Consider the following 26841-nt stretch of genomic DNA (forward strand, 5'->3'; position numbering starts at 1 on the left):
CCGGGGTCAGCAGCCCTCAGATGGCACCTGTCCAGACTTCTGCGTTCTGGGGGTACAGAGGGAAAGGGGGGCATCAGCTCAGGTGTTTACTGGAATGGGCTTCCCCTCTTTTGAGCCTTTCTCTGCTTTACTCTGCTCCTAGAATACGTGCTTTATCCGTTGACTCCTCTGTCCAGATGTCTGTCCAAGGTTTATTTCACTCTTTCCGCTGAAATCCTGCACATCCCTTGAGGCCAGCTAAGCTGTGCTCCTCCTGAAAGAGGTCTTGGCTGAGAGGTTGCAGTTGTTCTGGGTGTAAGAAAAAGCTGGGAAGCTTGTAAAAACTACACGCAGATTTCTGTCCCCCATCTTTGGTTCCTTCAGTCTACGGTATAGCACCCCCTCCCCAGAAGGTTCAGACATGGGGCTCTGTAGACAGGTTTTGAGGACCCTGTCTTAACTCACGAAGCCCAGGGCTGCTAGGGAGGACCCGTGGGTGGCAGTCGGCTGTGTGACATCAATATGCCCTTTTCGCTCTCTGGGCTTCTCTTTTGCCCTCTGTGTAGGTTCCTTTCTGTGGTTGTGGCCGAAGGGGCCTTGTGAGCCATCCTTGGAGAGGATGACAGAGGGGATCAGTGCAGGTGCCAGTGTCTGGGTGGGGTGAGGCCACCTGTCACTGGGCCAGGCCCAGAGAGGTTTCACATTTGTCAGGTCATCATGGGAGGAGGGAGGCTATAAGCCTGTCAGAGTGGGCAGGCGCTATGGCCTGGGTATCAGGCCCCATAGAGAGGACCTGAGCCCAGCGAAGTTGGAGTCTAGCCTATGTGGCCCAGTGACCTGGCCACAGGCTGAGAGGTGCCGCACTGTGTGATCCAATGGCAGGCAACCTGAGGCTTCAAAGTGCAGGCCTGGACAAGCCATTTACAGATGGGTAAACTGAGGTACAGACGGGTCACACACAAGTGCATGGAAAGTCAGGCCTAGATTCAGGTCATCTGACTCTCAGGTAAGACTACACTCCTCTGTCCCCACCTCCCTCTGTGCAGGGTCAGTGCCAGTTGACCCAGCTGGGACAATCATCTGATTGTCTGTGTTGACCTCCAGGCTAGGGCCTGGAAAAGTGAAGTTACACCGTCACAGCCACCCTGGAGGCATGAGACCGGTGGGGTGTGCAAATTAGCCTTCAAACATTCTCCATCCCATTTTTTTTGTTTTGTTTTTCCTTAAACTGTCTGATGGGCCAGCCCCCTCGGTGCCCGTCTCTCCCTGGCACTGGGCTTCATGCTCTTTATTCTGGAGACAAAGCTTCCTTCTGGTGGCCCTCAGTGCTCCAACAGGAAAAGGGCAGGCGTGGCACCGGGCCGGCCTCCTCCGCCTCCTTTTGCTGGGAGCGTGGGGCAACCTTTGTCAGATGCTGGACCCGGGACCCGGCAGCACTGGGGGGCTGGGAGAGCTGGCAGCCGCAGCCCAGTCTCTGCTCCTGCCAGTGGCTGGAGCCGCCCTGTGGAGCCAGCTGTCAGACCCAGAAGTTCTCCTGCAGTGGCCAAAAGGGTGGTAAAGGCTTCAGACAGGGGCCAGGAAAAGTCCTGTTCTGGTGCAAGCAGTCAGTTGTCCCAGGACAGGTTGGGGATTTGGCCAGGAACTGTTCATGTGACAACCCTCGGGGTTTCAGCTGGCACAGGTGATCAGCCTCCAAGCGACACAGCCTCCAAGCGTCTCCAGGAGCTGCAGAAACCAAAAGATGTGTTCAAAAAAATGCTTTTTTTGTCAAGCATTTGCCTTGTTTGGGTGCTTTTCCTTGCCCTGGGACACAGCGGTGGGCAAAACAGACCATGTCCCTGTTTTGGACTTGGGGCTGACATTCTAGCGGTGGGGCAAGATCAACAAAGCAGCGAATACCAGTTCAATACTGGCTGTTTTTCAGGTGGCAAGAGGTGCCTGGAAGAAAAATAAAGCTTGGTTGGGGGTAGAAAGAGTGACTTGAGCAAATGGCCCTCCTGTGTTGGGCAGTGGTGGAAAGCCTCTGGTAAGAGGGCCGGCAGGCTCCACGAGGGAGGCGGCGGGAGCCACGGGCTGTCTGGGGAAGAGCATTTCAGGCAGAAGAAACAGCACCGCAAAGGCTTTGAGGCAGGAAGGTGTGGGGGTGTATCTGAGGGACAGCCAGGAGGCTGGTGTGGCTGGGACAGAAAGAAGAGTCACCCTTGTCGGGGATGGGACCGGAGGGAGGGCAGACTCGAGAGGACTTTGCTGTTTAGTGTGAGTAAAGGTGAAGCTGCTGAGGGGGGGCAGAGGCCGCCCTTGTTCCAGCACACATTTGGGAAGGACTGAGTGCACTACCACCCGAGAAGTGACGGCAGGGTGGAAAGCCCCCGTAGGCACTCAGATGAAGGAGGGCTCAGTGTGACCACTGTGCGGGAGGGAGCCAGAGGTCGGATTCCGGCTCAATTTCACTGGATAAGCTGATGGATTGGGTGTGGGATGTGAGAAGAAGCGGGTGCCCACAGCAAGGATTCTGGCCTGCAGCACTGGAAGGACAGCGTTGTCATTTACTGAGACAGGGAAGGCTGCATGACGAGCAGGTTTGGGGAGAGAAATGGAGATTTCAGGTCAGATGCGTTACACCGGAGCATTGGCTGGAGTGGAGGGCACGTGAGTAGAGATTGGTCCTGGGCCTTGTATTCCTGCTGCTGAAGGGGCAATTCCTGTGTGGGTGTGAGGGCTGCCCTCCCGAACTCTGAGACTCTGTTCTCTAAGAACAAATGTTTCCTGGGCCCTTCATGTTCTTTTCTCTCTTTGACAGCCTCCTACTGCTTTTCCCTTTGGAGGAAAAAGGCAGATTCCGATGGCTCGCTGTCATGGTGGTCCCAGCCTTTCTACCTGGCATGGCTCTTTGGTCGGGGGGGTGGGGGGGCGGAGGGGGCAGGCTGGAGGTGAGCCCTGGAGGCCTCAGGCCTTGTCTTGGCTCTGCTACCAATAGAGAGAGCTATCACTCTGGGCCTTGGTTTCCCCTCTTGTACACAGAAGTGGTGAGCTTGCCCCAGGGTTCTGAGGGTGGAAGGTTACGCTTGAGGCGGCCGCATAGCACGGTGGTTAAGAACCTGGGCTTCGGAGTCCAGGTATGGGTGTGCATCTTTGCCCTGCTGCTTCGCTGTGAGACTCTGGGCCAGGAACATAACCTCTCTGAGCCTTAATTTTCTCATCTGTGAAAATGGGCCAACCATGGTACCTGTGTCCGAGTTGCAGTGAGAGTTAAATGAGAAAATTTGCACAAAACACGCAGCAAAGGCCCTGGCACATCCCATTCTCTGTTAACTCAGGCTGTTAGTAGCAGTGACCTGTGCGGTGGGTCAGGGGAAGGGGTTTTGCCTGGGGGCAGTGGGAGCCCTGGCAGGTTACTAAGTAGGAGTGTGTTGCACATGTGATGTGAGAGCAGCTGCGAGTGTGGGGACTTGGCCTGAGTCCTCTTGGTAAGTCCCTGACCCCTTCTACCCGCCAGAGTGAGAACTGGGGGCTGGCCCTACTGGGTTCTCCTGCCTTCCTCAGGTGGGGGTCTTCACTGACCTGGCATGAGCAACCTCTGCCTTGCACAGGTCCCTCAGGGATGGAGTGATTCTTTTCCTTAAGTTCTCCTACAGGCCTCTTGGGCTGTACATGCCAGTGACTGACCTTAGGGAATGTAAATGTGGGGCTTTGAGGGGTGGGTGACATTGAGGGGACTTGAGTTACATGTAGGGCTCTGGACAGGGCTGGGGGGGGGGGCGGGGCAGGCCCGGAGTGGCATTCCACTGGGCACTTGACTGTGGCCTCGGTTCCTGGTCTCGGTCCAGGCTGGGTGGTGCTTGCTGCACTGGAGCCGTGGAGAGGTTGACGACGGGCGGAGGAATGTGGCCCCCTCAAGACCCACACTTCACTGGTGCCCAGGCATGCCGGCTGAGCCCTGGGCTTTCGCAAGCCTGTTTCTCCTCAGTTGAGCCATGCCAGGATGGCAAAGGACATTTCGGAGCCCCCAGGGCTCACAGCCAGGCTGTCATTAGGCATTGCTTGTTTTCCCAGGGTCCAAGCATTTTTAGAGATGGAGGGGGCTCTGGAGATATTCCAGGGACTTCTCTTAATAGCTGGGTAAATTGAGATCCAGAGAGAGCAAGGCACTTGACCAAGGTCTCACAAGGCCACCGCCCTACTATCTGTCACCTCCCTTTGTTCCCATGTCCTTTGCTTAGACTCCTGGCCTCCTGCCCGGATGTTTGTAACAGCCTCTGTCTTGTGGGCTCTCTGAGAGCTTTGTTTGTCTTCCTATTATCATACTCTTGCCTAACCTGCCAGGCACACGTGCTGCTTGAGCGTGTCTGGTCTCCCTTCCGGTCCCAGACTGAGCAGCGCAGCACAGAGGTTCTGAGCCAGCTCTCCCTTCCTAGCATGGTGACCTGGGGCAAGATAGCCACAATTTCAGAGCCTCAGTGTCTCTGTGAAAGGCAAACAGTAGTAGTACTTAATTAATGGGGGGGGGGGGGTTTAAATGAGATCATGTGTGAAGGATATTATACCTGCGAGGACTGAGCTCTCAAAAATGGTCATTGTTATAAACGCTGACTGAACTGAAGGTCGAGGGCGCGGAGGAGTCAACAAAGCTTTGGACTGGGAGGCAGAAGATGGGCGCTCCGAGTTCACTCTCAAATACTGCCTCACTGTGTGCATTTGGGGACATCACTCCTCCTCTGGGAACCCCACTTTCCTCATTCGAGAAGGGTGGAAGAAATCCCTGCTATGTTCTTGTAAGGCTGTCATGTGATGCTAAAGCAATGTCTGTGAAAAAGCTTTGCATCTGTGTAATGATTTAAAAATGGCACGGCAGTGGCTGCGGTGTGCTGATGGCGATGAGGACATTGTAGCCACAGGGGTGGACAACTGGCTTGGCTGCAGTCTGGTCAGTCTGCAAATGCTCAGCGCCCACACGGGCTTCCCATGCCTGCCTGCCTGCTCCCGGCCTCCACCAGCCTGCCTTTCACATCAGCCTCACCACCGCACACTCGAAGGTGTGGGAGGTACAAAGACCCAGTGGCATCTTCCAGGCCCTGGTGGATTTTGGGTTATCTGTGGCTAATGCCATGGAATGTAGGATTATAGCCAGACACTGGTTCGAATCTCAGCTAAGCACTTCCCAACTGGGGGCCTTAGCAAGTTGCTTAACTTCCACGAGCCTCAGCTTCCATACTTGTAAGATGAAGCCCTGATGAAGTGGAGGCCAAGCATTCGGCAAAGGGCGCCACGCGTGGTTATATAGGATGGTGGTATAATGTGTTTTCTGCCTGGAGTTTGAGGACTGATGGGAGAGGGAACCATTGTGCCCATTTCTGGGGATGAGCTGTAGGTCAGAGACGCCCAGCTTGGAAGCAGCAGGGCCTTTGGAGTCATCTGGCACTGCTCGCTTTGCCGGTGACCAAAGCTGGTCCTGGAGAAGAGCAGGTGCTTGGCCGAGGTCACTGGCGGGTTAGAGGAGGGCTGGGCCTCGGGTGAACTTTAAGGAGCCCCTCACTCTCGGGTGCTACTGGGAGATGGTGCTCCCTCTCAGCATCGGGCAAGTGCACACAGCAACATCTGAGAGTGGGCGCCTCCTTACCGTTTGTGTCTGCTGCCTCACTTGCCTCCCTCCAGTCAGGTCTGGGACTAGAACTCCAGTCTCCTGACCCCAGGAACTGAGCTACCAGCCTTGGGAGTGCAGGGACACCTGTGAGGCACCTTCTAAGAGTCTCACAGAGGCCCCTCGGGCCCCTTTAAAAGGAATCTGCCGTAAGTAGGTCACCGGATACTTTTCACTCTATGCTCTCTAGTTTCTGTGTTCCAGAGAAAGTGAGGCCCTCCTCCCTGCCTCCCACCACCTCCTACCCCTTCCCCTGCCAGCTGTGCCTCCATGTAAGCATGTTGAGGCCCTCACACTCAATGCGTGTTGGTGGCAGGCCCCCGTCGTGGCGACAAGCCCCAGCACATCTAGAGAGATGAGGCCACTTTCATGCGTGCCTTGAGGAAAGCCTCCTGGGTCTCAGCAGGCCCGTGCTGTGCCCACCAGGCCTCCAGGAGATTAGGGAGCTTCCGTGGCTCTAAGTGACTCGAAGCTTACCCTTCCTCTTTGTTGCTCCCAGCACATCTGGCTTCCCTCTGCGCTGGCCACAGGGCCTGGAACTTTTTCAGTCTCCCTAAGGCTTTCCTGTCTTGTGGGCAGCCTAGTCTTGGGACATCCATCTGGGCCAGTGGCCCCATCACCACCAGTGGGCCTGTCGGCTAGTCCTCAGGTGGCTGTTAAGAGGTAGCCAAGGCCGCTAATCCCTGCAGGAGTTCTTAGGATTTATCCAGGCCCTGGAAGGTGGTCCTGGGCCACCCTTATGACGTGACATGAGGGGACTTGGACAATTAGCCCAGTCTCTGTCCCTGGGCCCACGCATACAAAAACTCCATCTTTTTTTTTCCTACCCTGACTCTCAGGGCCTGGAATTCTGCCATTAGCAAGTTGCCTTGTGCTCTCCTTGACGTCCTCTAAAAAGGCAGATACTCCTGCATGTGGACAGTCCTACGTGTTTACTGCTAAAGAGTAAAGCCAGGCTAGCCTGGCCCTTTTCCAGCTGCCTGTGTGACCGTGGCCATGTTGCTTCTCCTCTCTGGCCTACCTAAGGCCCTTTCACCTAACACCTCAACACACTGGTCTGGATTCTACACCTTCCACACTCTGGCAGTTACCCTTCTTCCTCCTCTGCTGGGCGGACAGTGGGAAGGACCCCGCAGCTGAGTCGGGATGGGGGCAGGGCCCAGAAGCCAGTGTCACCACCAGCGGGCCTAGATAGCTGAGCGGATATCATATCATCATATCGGGCCTACTTCCTGTTCTTTTCAGGACAGGTGGGGAAGCAGGTCTGGAGGGGGAAGGCTCTTGCTTCACATAGGAAGTCAGGTGGAGCTGTAGCCATAGAGCAGATTTCCTTGCGGCCAGCGCGGGTTCCTCCACTGCCGGCTGCACCTTTCGAGAGAGTGTCTGGAGGGCCCATCAGCATGAGGGCCAGGGACGTGCTTTCTCCTCCTCCATGGAAGGCGCCTCCAGGCTGGGGCCTCTGCCTGTTGTGGGGCCCCTGAGTGTGGGGCAGAAGCAAGCAGGACATCCTCTTCCTGAGGTCCAGGAGGGAGGGGCCGGTGGCCTCTGGCAAGGAACCTGGTGGTGAGGGGCCTGGAGGCTTCCGGAACATGGTTGGTGGCTCAGGATGCCCTAGAGCCACCACTCCCTCCCTCTTTCCCTCCCTCCCTCCCAGGGAGGGGACTGGCTGAGAGTAATGCCATTTGTCCTAGCTCTGGGATTAGGTGCGGCCTCATCAAGTGAGGAGCGTGCAGCCATTAAGAGGACGCAGTGAAGGGAAGCCGAGCCCAGCGCTGCTGCCTGGAGGTCTGGTGGGTCTTATCATTCTCTCCCCGGACTTCCCTTACCCTCTGACCACAGCCCCTAGGCCCCTCCCTTCTGTCCAGTCCTCCCAAGTGTGTCTGGATGTGTGTGCACCAGTAGTGTGGGCACGTTCACAGCCATGCAGGAGGGGCCCGGGTGTGCAGGGAGTGGGACAGCCTGGCCCCAAGCCTGGCCCTGGGTCCTGTCTGCATTTAGGACCAGGAGCAGGTTCCTGAAGTGTCTCAGCCCCTGGGGCAGCCCCAGAGAGACGGCTCGGGGCTGACCTGGCAGATTCCTGTTGGAGGAGAAGGAGGTAGTGGCCGAGGGGTAGGAAGGAAGGGCTGTTTCTCTTGATAGTTCCGCGATCCTGTGAACCCACGGAAGCCAACAGGTCCAAGAGTTAAAGATTACTGCAGGGCCATTGGGGGGAGCAGGAATGGCGAGGTCCCAGGGCGCTGAGAGGTCACATTCATGGCCTCAGTCTTGTCTACACTTGTGAAAGCCACAACATGTCAAAGCCAGGACTCCTGGGCAGTTCCCCTGTTCTTATTTGGTGTGCGTGTGTGTGTGTGTGGGGGGGGGGGGGATGGGGGAGTGGTCACAGCCACCCTGCATTTGTTTGGAATGCAGTATCTGTCTGGGGAGAGCCCTCTAACAGCTTTCATAGATTCTGGAAGGGTTCTGTAACCCAGGAGGTCACAAACTTCCGATCTAGTGCACACCCCTCGTTGTCTAGTGGAGGAAACAGAGGTGAGGAGAAGGGAAGGGTCTTGCCCAGGGGCACCTAGGGAGCGAGTGGCAGGGCTGGGATGCTGATGTGGACCCCAGGCCCACATGGGTTTTGGCTTCTGTACCCATGAGATGGAGCGCTCCCCACCGCCTAGCAGTACAGCTGCTTTATGGAATCTCTCGGGGGGCATCTGGTGACCTGGGGTGGACCCGTGGAAGGACAGGGGCTGGGACTGACCAGCCTTGCCTGGCTCCTCTGCAGGGGTGGCAGATGGGGGTGGGGAGGTTCAGGGCATGATAAACTTGTTTCTACGTCACTGGGAAAAAATGACAAATAAATGGGGTCATGGTAGTACCTGGTGTGCCACAGACCCGTGAGGCATGCTGGTCACCATTTTCCTTCGAGTTGGCCCTCGAAGTTGAGATGTCCTACTTCTTCTTACCCTCACTCCTTCGTCTCTTCTTCCTTCACTTGAGGCTGCTGCCTGGGCCATGGAGGCGGCCCCCTTTCTAACATGGACACCTGCTTGTGAGAGGTGACCGAGGCCCCTGGGGCAGGGGAAGGTGAGGACCCTCTGGCTGAGGTCTTGCCTTTCTGGGAACCTGTGGTGTCCTACTCTGCCAGTAAAGACTTTCCCATTCCTGAAGAAATTGGGTCAGCCTGTGTTTAGGTAGCTGGGATGGGTCATCGGCAGGAAACCTCTCTAGGCCACAGACCTCACTCAAGAATGGTGTGGAATGCTGAGCATAAGGACTGTCTATGGGTTACAAATAGCCCACCTTGGAGGACTGGCCCAGGGTCATCCTAAGCTCTGCCTCTGCCTAGCTGGGTGACTTTCAGTCGGTTGCTTACCCTCTCTGAGCCTAGGTTTCGTCATCTGTAAAGTGCATATATCAGTGACCCCACCGCTCTGAGTGTGAGGATTGGGTGTGACAGATCAGAGCAGGCTCTCAGCACTGACCCACTGTGGGGCTGGTGAGTTATCAGGAGCTCAGCCAGTGCTGGCTGCCGTCCGGCAGGGAGGTTATGAGATTTGCAGGGAACTATCATTCCATTCCTTTTGAATGCCTATGATCTGAGCCTAAGAAAAATAGGAATGGATTCAACTCTGTCATCGATGGATTTGGGGGTTGGGTGGAGAGAGCCCTATTTGGGGAAGCTTCATGGGCTAGTGAAGAGCATGCCCTGTGATGGGCCTCCCCGTCTTGGTCTGTTAGGAGCTTTGGTGGGACTGGGGGGCAGCTGGTCCTGACCTGTCTTGTTCCTGACTCCGCCCCTCCCCACAGGCTGTCTTGTTTGTTTGCTTGCGAAACCCTTTCTTCAGAGCTAGTGCATAGGTAAACTCTCAACTCCGGGCCTGTTGGAGGAAAGACAGCTTCTCAACAAGTAGGGTCTAAGTTCCTGAGGTTTTTTTGTTGAGCATTCCCTGCTGGGGAACCCAGAACAAATCCCAGGTTAGGAACCTGGGAGTGAACCAGCAGGGAATGCTTTGTTTGCTTGTTGATTGATGGCTGATTTGTGGGTCTTCCTCCAAGACAGATCGTGAGAGGCTGCTTTTGATGTTAAAACACGCATAAAATGGATGAAAACAAAGACAGACAGAGCACCATTCAAAGGGAGCAGAGAATAGGATGTCCAGAGCGGTAGAGTGTGGTAGCCGTCCTGGGTGAACACAGGGGACCCGTGTTGCTGACAGCTGAGGATCACAGGCTCTGGAGCTGGTGGCCTGTGCGAGATCCTTGTCACCCACTCGTTAGCTCCGTGGGCTGGGGCAAGTCGCACGCCCCCTCTGGGCCTCACTGTCCTCATCTGTAAAATGAGGGGAAGGTAGGTCACAGTGCAGAAGGTAAGGGTTAAATGAGCATGTCATACCGGCATATTGTGTCCAATAAATGAGTTCCTAGCATTGATGCATTTGGCTCGGATCCCCAAAGGGGAAGGTAATTGGCAAGGACACATCTGTCTTGAGCACCTACTGTGGGTAGGAGACCACGTCTGCTTTGGAGAGCTTTTGGTGAGGTTGGGGGACCAGTGTTCCAGTCCCGAGAGGCCCTGGCATCTGGCGGCACGCATCCAGCGCTGCATGATGGGACACAGAGCAGGAGAGCTCATCTAGGACTTTGAAAGCCACAGCTGGCCTTGGAGGAGAATGGGCAGGCTTTTAGTGGACAAGAAAATGGGTCAAGGTAGGTGGGCGTGGGGGCAGGGGATCCTTTGCTCTCTCTCTCTCTCTCTCTCTCTCTCTCGGGATCTCAGTGTCCCCATGTGCTCACCACAGGGTGGACTCCACACTGCAGCCCCGAGGCTCTGAGCCAGACTGCCGACAGTCCCTTGGTGGCGGCCCCGGACTCCGGACTCTGGGGTGACTGATGGGCAGCGGCTGGGCCCTCGGCCAGGCGGCACTGCGGGCCTGTGGGGGATGGGGTGTGCAGCGAATTCCAGCAGAGGAAGGGATTTGCTTCTGGTTCGGCCTCCCAGGGGTGTAATTGGGCTGGAGAAACTCCTGCACAGCTGGGAAGCAAATGTGGAGGATTTTCTGTGCTGCACTGTACGTGGTGGGTGGGGCAGGCTGAGGCTGGGTGGCTGGTGGAGCTGGGCGGCTTCGGGGTGTGGCCGGGTGGTGGGTGGTGGGTGTGATTGTGCTGGGGGTGGGACAGGCCGGGAGGGGCTGGGTCAGCTGTGGGGAGTGGCCCTGGGATTGCCTGTGGGGCTGCCACTGCCCAGGCCTGCAGCCAGCCCTCCTCCCCCAGGCCCGGGTGCCCATTCACATACTTCTGAGGCTGTTTGTGGGGCTCTTCCTGCACCTCCTTCAGCTCCCCACCCCGTACTTGTGCCTGTGGCCCAGATGGCTGTGACGACACCATTTGAACGTGTCGGCACCGTGTGAGTTTGCCCGTGCGTCTATATGCATAGGAGTATGGGGCATATGGGGAGGGTGTCAGGAATGACCCAGGCGGGAAATAAAAGCTGGGCTAGGTGAGCACCCGGGGCTGCAGGGACCTTCCTGCATTTTACCCTGCAGCAGCTTCACACCAGAAACCTAAAACCTTGGGGTTTGGTAAAGCCTACTTCCCAGTGCCCAGGGCCATTCTCGGTGCCTAGTGGTGCTCTGTAAGTACAACGAGGGGACAGGGGATGGGCCATCTGCTGTGCCCCACTTCCAATGTCCTTCCAAACCTGACGCCGTTTCTTCTCCTTCTGGATCCACTGTGAATTTGGTAGGTGGCCCTGGGCCAGTTGCTTCCTGAGCCTCAGTTTCCAAATCTGTTAAATGGCTAATCATTTTACCAGCCTATATCGCCGTGTGCCGGGCCCTGCGCTGTTTTGCACACGTCATCTCTTTTAGTCTGGGCAGCAGCCCTGCGAATATATAAAGCCTGTTTTACACTTGGGGAAACCAAGTCTCAGAGAGGTTGAGGGATTTGCTCAAAGATCACAAGGCTAGTAAATAATGGTGCAAGATTCAAGCTCAGGCAGGCTGGCTCTGGTCTAAGCCCTTAACTGTAATGCTAGCAGCTGGTGCATGGCCACCTCACAGAATGACACGTGCCGCCCTTCACAGGAGGTCTGCTGCACACAGTAGGCGCCAGGTAAACGTGAGGGCTGGGTCATTAGGTGTGCTTCACCATGAAAGGCACAGGACGCTCAGCCTCCGAGAGTTCTTGGTCCTACTCCTGGTGTTGACCTGCCCATCCAGGGCAGAGACGGACCCTCTCCCCAATCCTGATTCTAAACACCTTGGTTTCTGGAAGGCCCTTGGCCTTTGCCTCCTTTCTCTCCAGGTCCTACACAGGATTGTGGGGGAACCAGAGCATTTTGGAGTAAGGGGGGGTGGGTGGGGTAGGGAGTGACTTTCAACTCCAGAGCAGTGGCCACAGTTACCGTGGTATTTCCCGAAAGTGCAGCGTTGCCATGGTATCTCCATGACAACCAGAGCATCTCATTCATTATCCCCAGCACCTTGGCAGGGAGAGCTGGGTCTGGGGCTGAGAGAGCACAGTGGGAGCCTGGCTAAGAGCTAGAGGCCTCAGTGGCCGAGGCCCCCTCCTGCTCTCCCCATCCCAGCTAACATGTCCCTGCAGGCTCTGGAGCCACCTCTGTCTCCTGGGGTCTGGCTTCAAATTTCAGCTCTGCCACGGACTAGCTGTGTGATTTTGAGCAAGTGACTTAACCTCTCTGAGCCTCATTTCCCTCAACTGTAAATGTAAATAATGACAGTAGTTTAAGGCTTAAATGAGATATGGCATGTAAAAGTGCTAAACACAGTACCAGCCAGGCTTGTGGTAAACGTTTGAAATGTGGTAGCAGTGAAAATAACAACGGCGATAATTATAATGGTATCATTGTTGTTATTATTTTTATTATAGAAGCCCCTGGGTTTCATGGAGGAATGAAAGGCCAAATTTTTGAAGTTAGGGAGGAAACCCATTTGAGTCAAGATTTAGTGGTTTCCTATGTGACTGGGGCAAGTCATTTCACTTTGAAGCCTCAGTCTCCTTATCTGTACATTAGGAGTAATAACAGGTCATTATGAGTCATTCATATCTTGAGTATTCAATTAGAACCTAGGCCTGGGGAGAGTGGTGGGGGCTTCCCTGCCCTTTGGGGCACCCAGGCATGTGGGGAAGGAGAAGGAATGAAATTAGTATTTGTGGAGGGCCTATGTGCCAGGTGTCAGGAAGGGCCTCTACCCTTGCAGAGGTCAGTCAGTCCTGCTCCTGCCCCGGGTTCTGGAGCCTACAGGGTGCAGAGTTGTGTATAGAAATACCTGGAGTCTCCTCTGCATGGACCTCACACTCAGGTGCACCCAGGGACTGGGCGGGAAGCCAAATGAAGGAAGGAGGTCAACTATGGGACTGTGTTAACTGGAGAATGCGTACCTCAGCTGATGGTGGCCTCTGGGGGTGCGTGCCCAGTGTCAGCCAAACGTGCTCTTTTTATTTTTATTATTTAAGTATTCATTCATTCATTCATTCATTTATAGAGGGTGCAAGTGAGCGAGGGGCAGAGAGAATCCCTGGAGGGGCAAAAAGAGAGAGATGCAGGGAGAGAGAGACAGACAGACAGAAGCAGGACTCACCCAAAGCAGAGCTCATGCTCACCTGATGTGGGACTTGAACTCACCAACCATGAGATCATGACCTGAGCGGAAGTCAGATGCTTAATGACAGCCACCCAGGTCCCCTGAACATGCCCCCCCTTTTTTTTTTAAGTTTATTTATTTACTTTTGAGAGAGAGAGAGAGAGAGAGAGAGAGAGAGCACAGGTGGGAGAGGGGCAGAGAGGGAGGGAGACAGAATCCGAAGCAGGTTCCAGGCTCTGACCTGTCTGAGCCGAAGTTGGACACTTAACTGACTGAGCCATCTAGGTGCCCCTGGACATGTTCTTTTTAAAGAGAAGTTAGAAGTCCTAACTTTTATGTGAAGTCTCGTGATGTTAAAATGTTGATAACTGATCTCAAATTTAAGTAAAAAGCTGTGCAAGCCAAAGAATGCACATTTGCATCCTGTCTTGGCCCGAGGGTCCTGGTTTTCCTGTGCAGCACTATGGAGGGGGATGGGGCCCGTGAAAGTCTGAGGAATGGGACTTGGGAGCAGGAAAGGGGGTGGTGGATAGGGATGACTTAAGAGAAGTGATGACATTGGAACCGGGGTCTTGAAGGATGAGTAAGTGTCCCAAGGGGGAGGGGGAGGCATTCCAGCAATGGGAACTTCATTAGCAAAGGCCTAGATGCATGACCAAGATTGGTGACTGGTTGGGCGAGGCTGGAGTTTAGGAAAACTGCTGGTGATGTCCGCAAGACCCAAGCAGGCCCTGGGCAGCAGGGGGAGCATTGAGGCCTCAGCCCCCAGCTGTCTTGAAGGACTTGGTGGCTCCAAGGGGATTAGAAGCCCCCTAGTTCTCCATCCCTTGAGCCACAGGGGCTCTGGAATGCAGGTGGGTGTGGAAGGTTTTGAATGGCTGGTGCCAGGCCTTTGAGAAGGTTGCAGTGGGGGACAGTGCTGGAGGCCCCTCTCGCCAGTATGGTGGTGGCTGGCACTTGGCTCATGAAGCATCTAGCCCTCTGCCCACCCCCACCCCAGAGTATTTGGCCTCTCTGGGGACAGGGGCTGGTTGGCCCCCTCTCTTTCTCTCTTTGCCCTCTCCTGGGCCTGGGCTTTGCCATGCCTTCTCTCTGGCCTCCTGGCCTTTGACCATCTGGCCCCTGCTCATCCATCTGGCTCGAGGGAAAAGCCAGGGCCTCTGAAAATGGGGGTTTGGGATTCTGAGGACTGGCTGTCAGAGACTGGAGAGAGAGCATTGGAGCTGGCTTGTTCAGGCTTTGTGGGCTCAGTTATACCCACACTGTGCCTACATTGAGGAAGCAACTGGAGTGATTGGTAAGAGCGGCTGACCCTTATTCAGTGCCGTGTGCCAGGCATGGTCTCTGTGCTTTCAGTGTATCGATTCCTGTAATTTTCACAACCATGAGAGCATGTTAAACTTTGCTGTTTTACAGATTAGGAAAGTGGGGGCACGGAGAAGCTAAATAACTTGCCTGAGATCACACAGCTGCTGGGCGACTGAGCTTGGGTGTGAATGAAGCTCCAGTCTGCGTGTAACCATGAGGCTTTCTTAACATAGGACTTCAGGTCCAGGGACAGGTTTGGGGACATGGGGTCTGGACTCCTTGAAACTGTTACAAGATTTTTCAGCAGCTATGCATATTTTTTATGGGAAAATGTTGTCAGATTCCTACAGGGGTCTTTGACCCCTAGATGCCTGAGATTGTTGCTTGCATCGTTAACATCTACGCTGAAAGTCTGTTAACGCAATAGACCAAGGGCCATTGACCACAGCACCTAGGCCTGCAGGGGAAGTGTGGTTGGGTGGCTGGAGTGGGCAGGTGTCCCCAGGCGTGGCAGGCAGGCAGGGCATCATCCAGGCAGCTGTACCTCCCCACCCACTGTGCTGGCCCCAAGCCAAGAGGTGGGGCTAGCTGTGGCCACAGGGCAGAGAGCTGCCCTTATCAGTGGGAAAAGGGACGCAGTTGCAACCTGGAAATAAATATGACTGTCACCCCAGCCCTCCAGCCTCCGCCCAGGAGACCTGCTCCTTCTTGCCCTGCTCTCAGCTGGAATTGCAAGGAGTCCCTGGAAAGCTTTGCACAGTCCCTTATCTCCAAGTGGAGGCATGTGTTTCTCCCCATTCCTACCCCTGGTCAACTGAACTTGTTCTTCTGGTCAGTTCAGGAACCACTTCTTCCAGGAAGCCTTCCTTGATCCTCCCCCTCTGCTTCAAGGGGCGTTAGGTGTCCCTGAGTTCTCTCAAACACCCTTCCCCCACTATTACACTCGTCCCCCTGCATTGTAGGAACCTATTTTCTTGGCTGCCTTGGGTTCCCCATGGTGCTGACATATAGTAGGGACTGGGACTGAATTAAAGAATGAATATCAGAGGTGGAAGAGCCCCCAGAGAACGTCTGGCCCAAGCTCCTCTCTAACAGGCAGGAAGCCCAGAGAGGGGTTAGGGTATACTCTGCGTCACACAGCATGTGATTGGCAGAACTGGGAGCAACACTGGTGGCCTAGACATGTCCTCATTTCATAGTCCTGCCTCTTGCTTATGATCACTTTATTTATTTATTTATTTATTTATTTATTTATTTATTTATGAGTGTGTGTGGGGGGGGAGGGGCAGAGGGAGAGGGAGAAAGAATCTCAAGCAGCATGCAGCCCCACATGGCACTCGACCCCACAACCCTGGGATCATGACCTGAGCCAAAATCAAGAGTCCATCACTCAACCGACCACCCAGGCGCCCCTGAGCACATATTTTAAAAACACTTGTTTTCTGGGGCACCTGTGTGGCTCAGTTGGTTAAATGTCCAACTTTGACTCAGGTCATGATCTCACGGTTTGCGAGTGTGAGCCCTGCTTCGGGATCTGTGCTGCCAGCTCAGAGCCTGGAGCCTGCTTCAGATTCTGTGTCTCCCTCTCTCTCTGCCCCATCCCCGCTCATGCTCTGTCTCTCTGTCTCTGTCTCTGTCTCAAAAATAAACATTAAAAATTTTTTAAAAAATAAAACCATTTGTTTTCTTATTTTCACAAAAATAGTAAGTGGTTATTATAAAAAAAATTAGGAAACAGAGAAGAAAATAAAAATCATTCAGAGATAATCCTTGTTAACATTTTGGCTTTTTGTTTGTTTGTTTGTATGGATTTAGTACCAGTTTCTGGCTTATGCATAACAATTTTCAACAGAAATATGACCATGCATAGTGTTTTACAAGTGTTTTCTGCTTTAACAACATGTGTGGTAACTATATTTCTACGTCAGTAAATGTCTTTCTTCCACATATTGTAAACGTTGTAAGTGGCTGCCTGGGCTTCTATCTAATGCTTGCACTGTAATTGCTAAGGGCAATCCCCTATTGTTGGACATTTGCTATTGTAAATAGCACTGGGATTTGTCTTCTTGTGGGGAAATCATTACACACTTCTGAAATTACAACCTCTAGGATAAGTTCCTAGAGGTGCAGTTGTCTGGTCTCTGGTATGCTGGACCCACCCCCAGGGCACCGTGTAGTCTTGGGCCTGGGAGGGATTTTTAAGATCTTCACCCCTTAGGGCAGGTCTAAGGCTTACATTCACTCCCTGGCTGTGTCCGCTGAGACCCTCACACCTTCTGTCTCTGTCCCATCCCCATCTCTCTCCTCCTAGCTTTCAGTAGCTGCTTCCACTATGTTTAAGGGAGCCTAGAAGGCCGTGGTATAGGGGCTGCTGTTTGGGATGAGGAAATTGGGGCCTTAGTTTACCGGGTGTGGGTGTGTGGTCTTCATTTACTCTGCAGTGAGATTAATACAGGTGGAGGCTCTGGGCGGGGGATGGGGCTGAGGGGGACCCAGGAACCCCAAGTTCTGGCTGCCTGATAAGGCTTCTAGGCCCATTCAGACAGAGAAATGGGTGGGGAAGCACTGTGTGGGTGAGGATGCGGTGTTCAGCCATGATTCAGAACCCCACCTCTGGCTCCCAGGCCTTGCACATGTTTGTTTCACTCTGTCCTTCCTGCATCTGGAGTTTGCTAGCTCTAGTGTTGGGCTCGTGCAATTCTAATAAATAGGAACCGCCCTTGTGGACACCATATGCTTGGTATTGCTCTGAGTGATTTATGCGCATTATGCACATTAGGATTAGGGACCTAATCCCTGAGCCTCTTGTGAGGCAGGTACTATTGTCAACCCTGTTTCACAAAGAGGAAAACTGAGGCCGAGAGAGAGAGCTTGTGTGAAATCATAGAGCCGGGTTAGGCAGCAGCACTTGAGTTGGACCCACCTAGGTCAGGTCCTGTGTGTCCACAGTCAGCGGACGCCCAAAGCCCACACTCGGCCTTCTCACCTCTGGCTCTCCTCTCCTCTCCACAGACTTGGCCGCGTGGGCCCCACTGAGCGAGCGGCATGCGGCACCCCCGGGCCTGCCCTGCGTCCTTCGGCCCGCTGCCCAGCCCCCCCAGGAGGCCCTGACGCCCTGGGGGCACTTCTGCTGTGCACAGGACCACGTGGGGGTTTGCCATGGTGACATAAAGGCGCGCGGAGGAAGGAAGGAGCGCAACCGGCCTGCAGACTGTGCCCCTGGCTGGGAGGAAGGGCCGGGGGCCCGGATCCCCCACTCCTGCTGCCCACTGAGGGCCGCGCTTGCTAAGTGACTGTGAATTTGTTGGTCAGTGGACGACTCTGCTCTCTCCTCCTGCGTGGGGCCTGGGGGTGGCCGGGGCAGAGGGGCCTCCGGAGGCCGAGGTCTGGGGGCCAGGATGCCCGCCCTGGCGCGCCTCCGCAGGCTGTGTCGGCACGTGTCCCCGCAGGCTGTCCTTTTCCTGCTGTTCATCTTCTGCCTGTTCAGCGTTTTTGTCTCAGCCTACTACCTGTATGGCTGGAAGCGGGGCCTGGAGCCCTCGGCAGACGCCCCTGAGCCTGACTGTGGGGACCCGCCCCCTGTGGCCCCCAGCCGCCTGCTGCCACTCAAGCCCATACAGGCGGCCGCCCCCTCCCGCACGGACCCACTGGTGCTGGTGTTTGTGGAGAGCCTCTACTCCCAGCTGGGCCAGGAGGTCGTGGCCATCCTGGAGTCCAGCCGCTTCAAGTACCGCACGGAGATCGCACCGGGCAAGGGTGATATGCCCACGCTCACCGACAAGGGCCGCGGCCGCTTCGCCCTCATCATTTATGAGAACATCCTCAAGTACGTCAACCTGGACGCCTGGAACCGGGAGCTGCTGGACAAGTACTGTGTGGCCTACGGTGTGGGCATCATCGGCTTCTTCAAGGTACGCAGGGGCTGGGGTCCCCAAGCATTAGCAGCGCTGGCTGAGTTTGAATCCCATTTCTATGCTCCATAGCTGAGTGTCTGACTTTTCCTATCTGTAAAACGGGTATAATGGTAGCCCCTACCTCCTAGGATGGTCACGAAGGGTAAGTGGGTGAGTACATGTAAAGCACTTGGAGCACATAGTACCTGGTGTCTAATAAATGCTTTTTAAGTATTAGCTTTTATTAGGAGCACATGGCAGGGGGATTGCCTGCCTCGCACGGGGACCTGGCACACAGTAGGCACTTGCCTAAAGGAAGCCTCGGGAATGGGTATAAGGTAGGAGAGACTAGGTCCTTTGAACGTCATGGCAGTCCTTCCAAGGCATGGGGTATGTCCTCATTTTGCAGATGGGCAAACCGAGGCTCAGGAGGATTATGTGTCTGAGGCTAGGTAGCCTATAAGTGGAAGAGCCAGGATTTGAATGCAGTCTTAGACACTCTGGGCTCTGGATCCTGTACTCTTTCCTCTTGCCTGTGGTGGGCTGTGGCATTTTATGCGCCTCCGGAACAGGGCCATTTTGCATTGGGGGAAAGAGGAGAAAGAAATCCCAGTGGGCAGGTGCACCACTCTGGGCTCTGCGGGGCACCGAGAATGACTGCTGGGATCAGAGTCCTTGCTGAATGTGCCATGGAGAAGATGTCTGTGGGGAGGAGGAAGTTGGGAACAGCTGGATGGGGGGATCTAGGGGCTCTGGCTAGAGAACTCTCCTCTTCAAGATGGGTGGTAGGGACCCTAGGGAGGTACGTGGGGACATTTATCTCTTTAGTCAGCAAATTTTTACAAAGCACTCACTGTGTGTCCAGATCCTTTGCTAGGCACTGGGGACATAATGGTGATCAGAGTGTGCAGAGTCCCTCATTGCTGTCACTGAGCTGACATTTCAGTGCAGTGGGGTGGGGTGGGTGGCAGACAACGAACAAGTAAACAAGTGGCAGGTGGTGACAAGTACAGGAAGGAATAAAGCCGGGAAAGGGCATAGGGGGTGAGGGGTATGGGCAGTTGATGCTGTTTTGGATGGAATGGCCAAGAAGGTTGTCTTTGACGAAGTACTGGAAGGAAGTGAGGCAAGGAGCCACATAGCTCTCTGTGCAGAGGGCCTTCCAGACAGAGGTGACAGGTCCTGAAGCAGGTTCTTGCTTGGTGTGAGCTGGGAGAGGAGCAGGAGTGGGTCAGAAATGGCCCATAGCCGCTGACGGGTGCCCATATGTCCCCAGGCACTCGTGGCCACCCATGTGCACTGGGCCCTGTGCTCGGGGTAGGGAGGAGCCTGACCCAGGGGAGGGGTTCCCCCGGTGTGTCCTTTCATGCACTAATGCAGCAGGATGCTCTGCCACTAAAAAAGGTTTTGTGGGCCAAGAAATTGAAGGCCCTTAGAAGTCCTGCAGTAGAACAACCTGGTGAGATTTGTTCCCCAGCTGGCTTGATCACAAAGCCCTTTATTTCAAAGAGCAGCCTCTAGGAAACGCTGGCCTGGTTTATGGCTTTACAGTGGCATAACCTCAGGCTCCCTTCATTGTCTGATTTTTCTTTTCCCCTGGACTCTTCCATTCCCTGCCATGAACTTCATTAAGTTTGATTCAGAGCCCCAGGGCTGGAAAACATCTCGATGGCTGACATTTATTGAGTGCTCACCCAGAACCATGCCCTGTCCATGTGCTTTATGTGAATGAACTCATATAACACTCATCAAACGATCCTCTAAGGCGGGTGGATAGCATCCTGATTTAAGAGAAAAGGCAACTGAGGCAAAGAGGGGTGAAGAAATGTGACTACCCTCATCTCTCTAATAAGTACAGATCGAGGATTTGAGCCCAGGCAGTCTGACTGTAGAGGCTTTAGTCTTAACCACACTGTGATGGGTCCAGGGCCCCAAATGCCATTTATGTAGTAGAAATTACATCAGTGCACAGAACTCCCACAGTCTCTGGGGACCAGGCAGTGAGCACAGTTGGTGTGCCAGTGCTTGGATGCTGTCTAACCCCAGTTCTTTGCTGCACAGAAGGTGAACATGAGGCCCCGGGGAGCAGGGACACGCCTACATTCTTACTGTGGGGTCACTGGAAAGTCCAGTCTTCGTGTTCTTCCTACCATGTTGTGTAAGACAAGACCCCTGCTTGGTCTCAGGTAGAGGCCTGGGACTTTCTGCTCAAATGGAGCCCTCTGGTGGTCAGGTTCCATCTTTTGGCTCTTTCCACAGTACAAGTGGGTTTGCATTGGGTTTGCAAACCCAGAGGGTTTGTGGACCCGCGGTCTGGAGACTCCCCCTTTCTAATTCCCACTGGTGCTGGATTCCCAGGTCCGTGTAAGAGTAGGAGCTGGAAAGTCCAGACCCTGCTTCAAATCTTTCTGTCACTTTTAAGCAGAGCGACCTCAGGCAGGATATTCAAGCCGTCTGTAAAGTGGGATCTATCACGGCACCCGCGTCACTGGGCCATGTCGAAGATGACAGCGGGTGGCACCGTCTGCCACCCAGTAAGTGGCAGCTGCTGTGCCTTGTCATCTCCTTGTTCAACAAGCACAGCTGGTGGGCACCTTTGTCTGTCTTGTGGCTCTGACTTGTGCCCCTAGGAGATCCTTGAGGATGGGAGCCCTGGTTCCTGCCATTGTCATAGCTCCTTGTGCCCCTAGGAGATCCTTGAGGATGGGAGCCCTGGTTCCTGCCATGTCATAGCTCAACCTCATGACTCCAGGGGCCCTGGGGCTGACCACATCCCGGCAGAGGATTGACAAGGGCTACCCAGCCTCTTTTATCGCACACCTACTATGTGCCACACTGACCCCATTGCTTTGCCGGCTATACCGTGTGCAATTCTCACAACCACCCTGTGAAGGAGGCACTTCATTTTCAGGTAAGAAACAGGCCCAGCAGGTGAAATGCCTGCCTGAAGTAACAGAGCGAAGTAAGTCAGGGCCAAGATTGACAACCACACTCATGCCTTCCCACCCAGCCACAGGTGAGTATGTCAGAGCAAACAGACCGACAGATGTGAGGACCGGAGACGTGCAGAAGTGGTACCTCGGGAACCTTGGGCATCCCAAAGTTATCCAGCTAGTTACCATCAGAGTCTGACTCCCAGGTCAGGGCCCTTCCTCCCTCTACCTGGATGACTCCACTGGAGGATTTGGTGTCTCCTGAGCGGGTCCTCAGTGCTGAGGAACAGGAGGGGTTCCCCTCTGGTGGGCGGAGGCCTACAGTATGGGCCAGTCCCTGTGATGCCGAGGCTCGCTCTCCATTCCTTTCATTGCCCACTGGGGTGGACGATCAGCAACTTGGCTTTCTCGCTTCCTCGATGTCTCCCAGCTGGGCAGCTGGCTGAGCTGCCAGCGCCTGGCTATCAGCTCAGGAACGGGGCTTTGAAATGGGATCCCCCAGTGCCTGTGGTCCAGTGTGGCCTCCCAGGCCACAGCAGGTGACGGATAGCGCCTGAAATGTCACCGGGCCCCACTGCCTTTGCTCCCACATGGCCCAAGTAGTTTGGCCAGTGCTGGCTCAGGGGTCCTGGGGACCTGGGGCTGGGCGGAGTGGCCTGTCAGGATGGGACTCTGCGTTGGGTCTCAGCACTCCAGGTTGGCTCAGGACAGGGTGTGGGCAGGTACTCCTGGTATGTGGAGAATTGAATGCAGGTCCTTTATCGCATTTTTCAAGGCCAGAACCTTGCAGAGCCTTTGTGGGAATTAGAAGAAAGCACTTCTGCATGGTGGATATTAGCAAAAGAAACCCTCAGGGGAGAGGCAGCTCCACCTGGGGCACGGGCTCAGTCCTCAGCTGAATATCCCTGTACAGTGCTCCCCTGGCCAGCGCTCCTGGGTGGTCTTCCCTATGGCTCTACCTTCCTCTCTAGCCTCATTTGGTGCCCCTTTGCTTTGCCCCACCCACCCCACTCATTCTCCACACAGCAGCCAGATGGATCTTTTTAAAATGCAAATTGAAACCTGTCATCCCTCTGTTCGAAACCCTTTGATAGAGTCTTTGATGGCTTCCGCTGCTCTTCCAGCCTCCAGGGTCCTCAGATCTGGCCCCAGCCGACCTTCCTGTCTCATTGCCTCCTCTCCCTCTTGATCACCCTGCTGGCCTCTTGCTCTTCCTTGAGTCCTCTCCTTCCTCAGGGCCTTTGTACTTGCTGTTCTTTGAATGTAGCCCCAGCTTTCCCGCTGGTTGATACTTACTCATTCTTTTTTTTTTTTTAATTTTTTTTTAATGTTTTATTTATTTTTGAGACAGGGAGAGACAGAGCATGAACAGGGGAGGGTCAGAGAGAGGGAGACACAGGATCTGAAACAGGCTCCAGGCTCTGAGCTGTCAGCACAGAGCCCGACGCAGGGCTCGAACTCACGGACCGAGAGATCATGACCTGAGCTAAAGTCGGCCGCTTAACCGACTGAGCCACCCAGGTGCCCCAAAGTTACTCATTCTTTAAACCTCGGTTCAAAAGTCCCTTCTCTGGGAAGTCTTCCTTGAGCCAGCTGACTGTGGCCAGTTATGGACTCTTCCAGAACTATGAACTTCTATGTAGGATGTGCCACACTGAAGCTTTATCCTTACTTCTGTGATTTTGGTTGCTGTCTGTCTTCCCTGCTTGACCTGAAGGTTCGTGAGGGCGAAGAGCCATGCCTGTTTTTCCTCACTGTATCCCTCACTTAACATAGTGCCTGGCACACTGAACAGTTATGGAATGAACAAATGAAACCCACACTGAAAAACTGTCATGTGCCAGGTACTAGGGATCTGTCTGTTCCTTTTTATTCTATTTACTCGTTTATTAAAGTTTATTTATTTTCAGAGAGACAGAGAGAGTGAGAGCAGCGGAGGGGCAGAGAAAGAGGGAGAATCTCAAGCAGGCTGCACACTGTCGGCACAGAGCCTGGCACGGGCCTCGAACTCACGAACCGTGAGGTCAAGACCTGAGCCAAAATCAAGAGTTGTACACCTAACCAGCTGAGCCACCCAGGCGCCCCTCCTTTTTATTCTTTTTAAAAACCCAATTAACTCCTCAAGCACGTGTTTGCTCTCACTGGGTATTAAGCCTTGTTTTGGGCACCGGGGATCCAAAGGTGGAAGTAATGTAGCTCCTGCCTTTGAGAGGGCAGGCTGGTGAGACAGAGACCCTAAACAGATAATGCAACAGCCAAGGTGAAAGTGCTGCAGATGAGGCTCTAACCTGGTTCCAGGGAGGCCAGTGCAAAGAGGGCATTTGCACTGGGTTTTGAAGGATGAACAGGAGTTCGTCTGGCCAAGAATACCGAATGGAACTGGCACAGGGACAAGAACGAACTGTACCATGTGCAGAAGCAGGTGGCTGGAAAGGGGAGGGATGGCGTGTGAGTCTTGGGAAGAGGAGAGGGGGTGCCATGGGTACTGTCTGCAGATCCCAGGCAGCTGGGCAGCACCAGGCCCTGGGAGAAGAAGTTGGATTCCTGTGAAGGGGGGGGCCTCGGGTGCTAGGTGCATACGGAGGGTTGGGAACGCTATGGGGCAGAGTGTCTTTGCGCCTGCACCCCCAGCAGATGCCTCCTCTTTGGTCTCATCTACATTGGCAATCCAAGATTTCTCCTGAGTGAAGGATTGTGTGGCACAAGCCAGTTTGGAAACCCCAGGCAGAGGAACCTGGTGGCCAGTTGTGTGTGGGCTCCAGGGGCAGATCATCTGGCTGGGTCATTGTGACAACTCCTGCCCCTGTGTGACTGAGGGCAGCACCCCCTCGAAGCCTCAGTGTCCCCACCCATGAAGTGGGATAATAAAGCCTCCTGAGGCTGGTATGAGGACTGAGTGAGCAATTGGTGATGCTGCTGGCCCCGTCCCGAGCACTTTGCCAGAATCATCCTCGACCACTCCATGAGGTACTCACCGTTGCTGGCCACACTTTACAGCAGAGGACATGGAGGCACAAAGAGGTTACCTAACTTGCCCGCGGCCAGGCCGTCTGGTGGCAGAGTCTGGGCTCTCGACTGCTAGACTTCTCTCTGTGTGATTTTGCCCAAGTTACATAGACCCTCTGGACCTTAGTCTCCTCATCTGTAATATGCAAACGACAGCGACCCCTCCGTCGTGGGGTCACTATGAGGATTAATAGCACCTGCCTACCAAGTGCATGAACTGGATTCCTGGCTTTGGTGAGCACATCCTGCGTGTTAGCCAGTATATTATCGTGATGGGTGGGGCCGGGTTTGCATAGCTCGGTTAGCACAGGGCCAGGGATAGGCTAAGGCCTCCATGGATGTTAGAGAATACTGTTGACGCTACTGTTATCTGTCCCCGCCTGAGATCCCGCAGGCCCTTGGGGCTTCTGGATCTGACGGCTCTGCTCCCCCTCTCTCCCCCTGCCCCCCCCCCGCCCCCCCACAGGCCAACGAGAACAGCCTGCTGAGTGCGCAGCTCAAAGGTTTCCCCCTGTTCCTGCACTCCAACCTGGGCCTGAAGGACTGCAGCATCAACCCCAAGTCCCCGCTGCTCTATGTGACACGGCCCAGCGAGGTGGAGAAGGGCGTGCTGCCCGGCGAGGACTGGACCGTGTTCCAGTCCAACCACTCCACCTACGAGCCTGTGCTGCTGGCCAAGACGCGCTCCTCCGAGTCCATCCCGCACCTGGGCGCGGACGCCGGCCTGCACGCCGCTCTGCATGCCACCGTGGTCCAGGACCTGGGCCTCCATGACGGCATCCAGCGTGTGCTGTTTGGCAACAACCTCAACTTCTGGCTGCACAAGCTCGTCTTTGTCGACGCCGTGGCCTTCCTCACCGGCAAGCGCCTCTCCCTGCCTCTGGACCGCTACATCCTGGTGGACATCGACGACATCTTTGTGGGCAAGGAGGGCACACGCATGAAGGTGGAGGACGTGAAGGTATGGCCGGGGGTGCCAGACACGTAGGGCAGGGCCTCGCCGCCTTCGGACCTTGGGATGCCCCAGCATGATGTCGCCGTCTCTGTCTCCCCCCAGTGCTGTTGATCCCCCTCCCTCGGCCAGCTGGTTTTATTAATTGTTTTACTGGACGAAAGTGTCCCTGAAAATTATATTGAAGCATGGGGCAGAGAGGAATTTTGCATCTGGGGTGTGGAACTCAGAAATGCGCCTGTGGAGGGAGAGACCCGGTCACTGAAGCACTGGGCTGGGAGCTGGGCAGGGTTGCTTCTCTGCCTTTGAATCCAGACCTGATTTTTCACTCTCAGAAATGTTGATGTCAGTACGAGAGCTTCCATGAAACTTTTCAAACAAGAATTAGAGCTTGAATCATACACAAGGCATAGTTTAACTGAGGTCTGTATAAATAGTGGAATGCATGTGTTTATTTCAAAAAGTGTTTACCAAACAAAACTGTATGTAAAAGCATTTTGCAAGCCATGAAATTTTACACACATGCATCACTACTAAAGAGAAGCCTCCAAATCAAGACCATTAAGCTAGCTTTAAAATGCAGTTTCCATCCACTCTCTATTTTACTCAGAGTTCTTTGCAAAGGAAACGATCCCTAGTGTAAATGGGGAAATCAGTGCCGGTTGCCATAAATAGAGGGCAAGCACAACAGTAGAGCCAAGGAAAACAAAACCAGGGGATTAAATTCTACCGAGATACTGCTGCCTGCTGACCCGGTCCTCCTTTACGAGATTAGCACCAAACCCAGACTTCCCTTTGATGTTAGGACTGCAAAAGACACTGCTCAGAGGAGTGCTTTCCTTCCACATGAGTCCGCATGTGGGCGCTGTGTTCCCTGTCATCCTGCAGTCACCGCTGGGGTCGATCAGGGGCCTGGGGGGAAGGCCGAGGGAGCATTGGTCCTCCTGCCTGGGTCAGAGGCAAACGCTCTCCTCTTCCTTACACCTCCAGAGGAGAAGAACCCAGCGAATGGTGTTGGGGAGCTGGTGCTGTCTGGGGAATCAAGATCAATTTGACCCTAAACTGACTGGCACACCTGGGCAGCCCTGACCGGCATCTGGGCCCCGGTGGTGAACTGACAAGAGGGGTGGATGGGAGGTTGTCAGGCTGTTTCCTGGCACCCCCGGGGGGTTCACGGAGGGGCATGTGCAGACAGGCCAGGCTCTCAGAGCCTTTCTGGCTCCCATCTCGTGGGACAGGGCAGTCTTTGATCTGCTTTGCACATTTGCTTCTGAGATATCACTTCTTCAAGGGCGGTCCTGTTGAAAGAAAGTGTTAAGATGATTCCTGTTGAGCCTTCCAGCTCTGAGGTTTCATGCGATGCCATAACCCACTTCCAACAGAGTAGATCGTGTGGTTTTCTACTTAGGATGCCCTTCTACTCTCTCCTGGTATAACCATAGTCTTGGCTGCCTGTCCAGGGGAGTTCCTGGGACTGGTTCAGGGTTGATCCCTTGAGGATACCAGGCTACCGGGCTTGCTGTGTCACCCATGAGCC

At 54.5% G+C, this 26841-nt stretch overlaps 1 protein-coding gene across 6 annotated transcripts in view; it reads left to right on the forward strand.

The window, feature by feature from the left end:
- The window catches only part of NDST1 (N-deacetylase and N-sulfotransferase 1), a 63063-nt gene that overhangs the window by 13110 nt on the left and 23112 nt on the right, over window positions 1–26841 (forward strand). For 4 of the 6 annotated variants that reach the window (XM_060634713.2, XM_060634708.2, XM_060634712.2 and 1 more), the window contains 2 exons: window positions 17533–18431; window positions 24819–25313. In XM_060634713.2, coding sequence (XP_060490696.1) covers window positions 17919–18431; window positions 24819–25313 — 1008 coding nt within the window. In that variant the 5' untranslated portion in view covers window positions 17533–17918. Of the gene's footprint in view, window positions 1–6950; window positions 7408–17532; window positions 18432–24818; window positions 25314–26841 lie in introns of those variants that run through there. The other 2 variants (XM_060634710.3, XM_060634711.3) reach the window with 2 other exon arrangements.

This window comes from Panthera onca, chromosome A1, assembly GCF_046562875.1.
Source record: "Panthera onca isolate mPanOnc1 chromosome A1, mPanOnc1 haplotype 2, whole genome shotgun sequence".
Lineage (NCBI taxonomy): Eukaryota > Metazoa > Chordata > Mammalia > Carnivora > Felidae > Panthera > Panthera onca.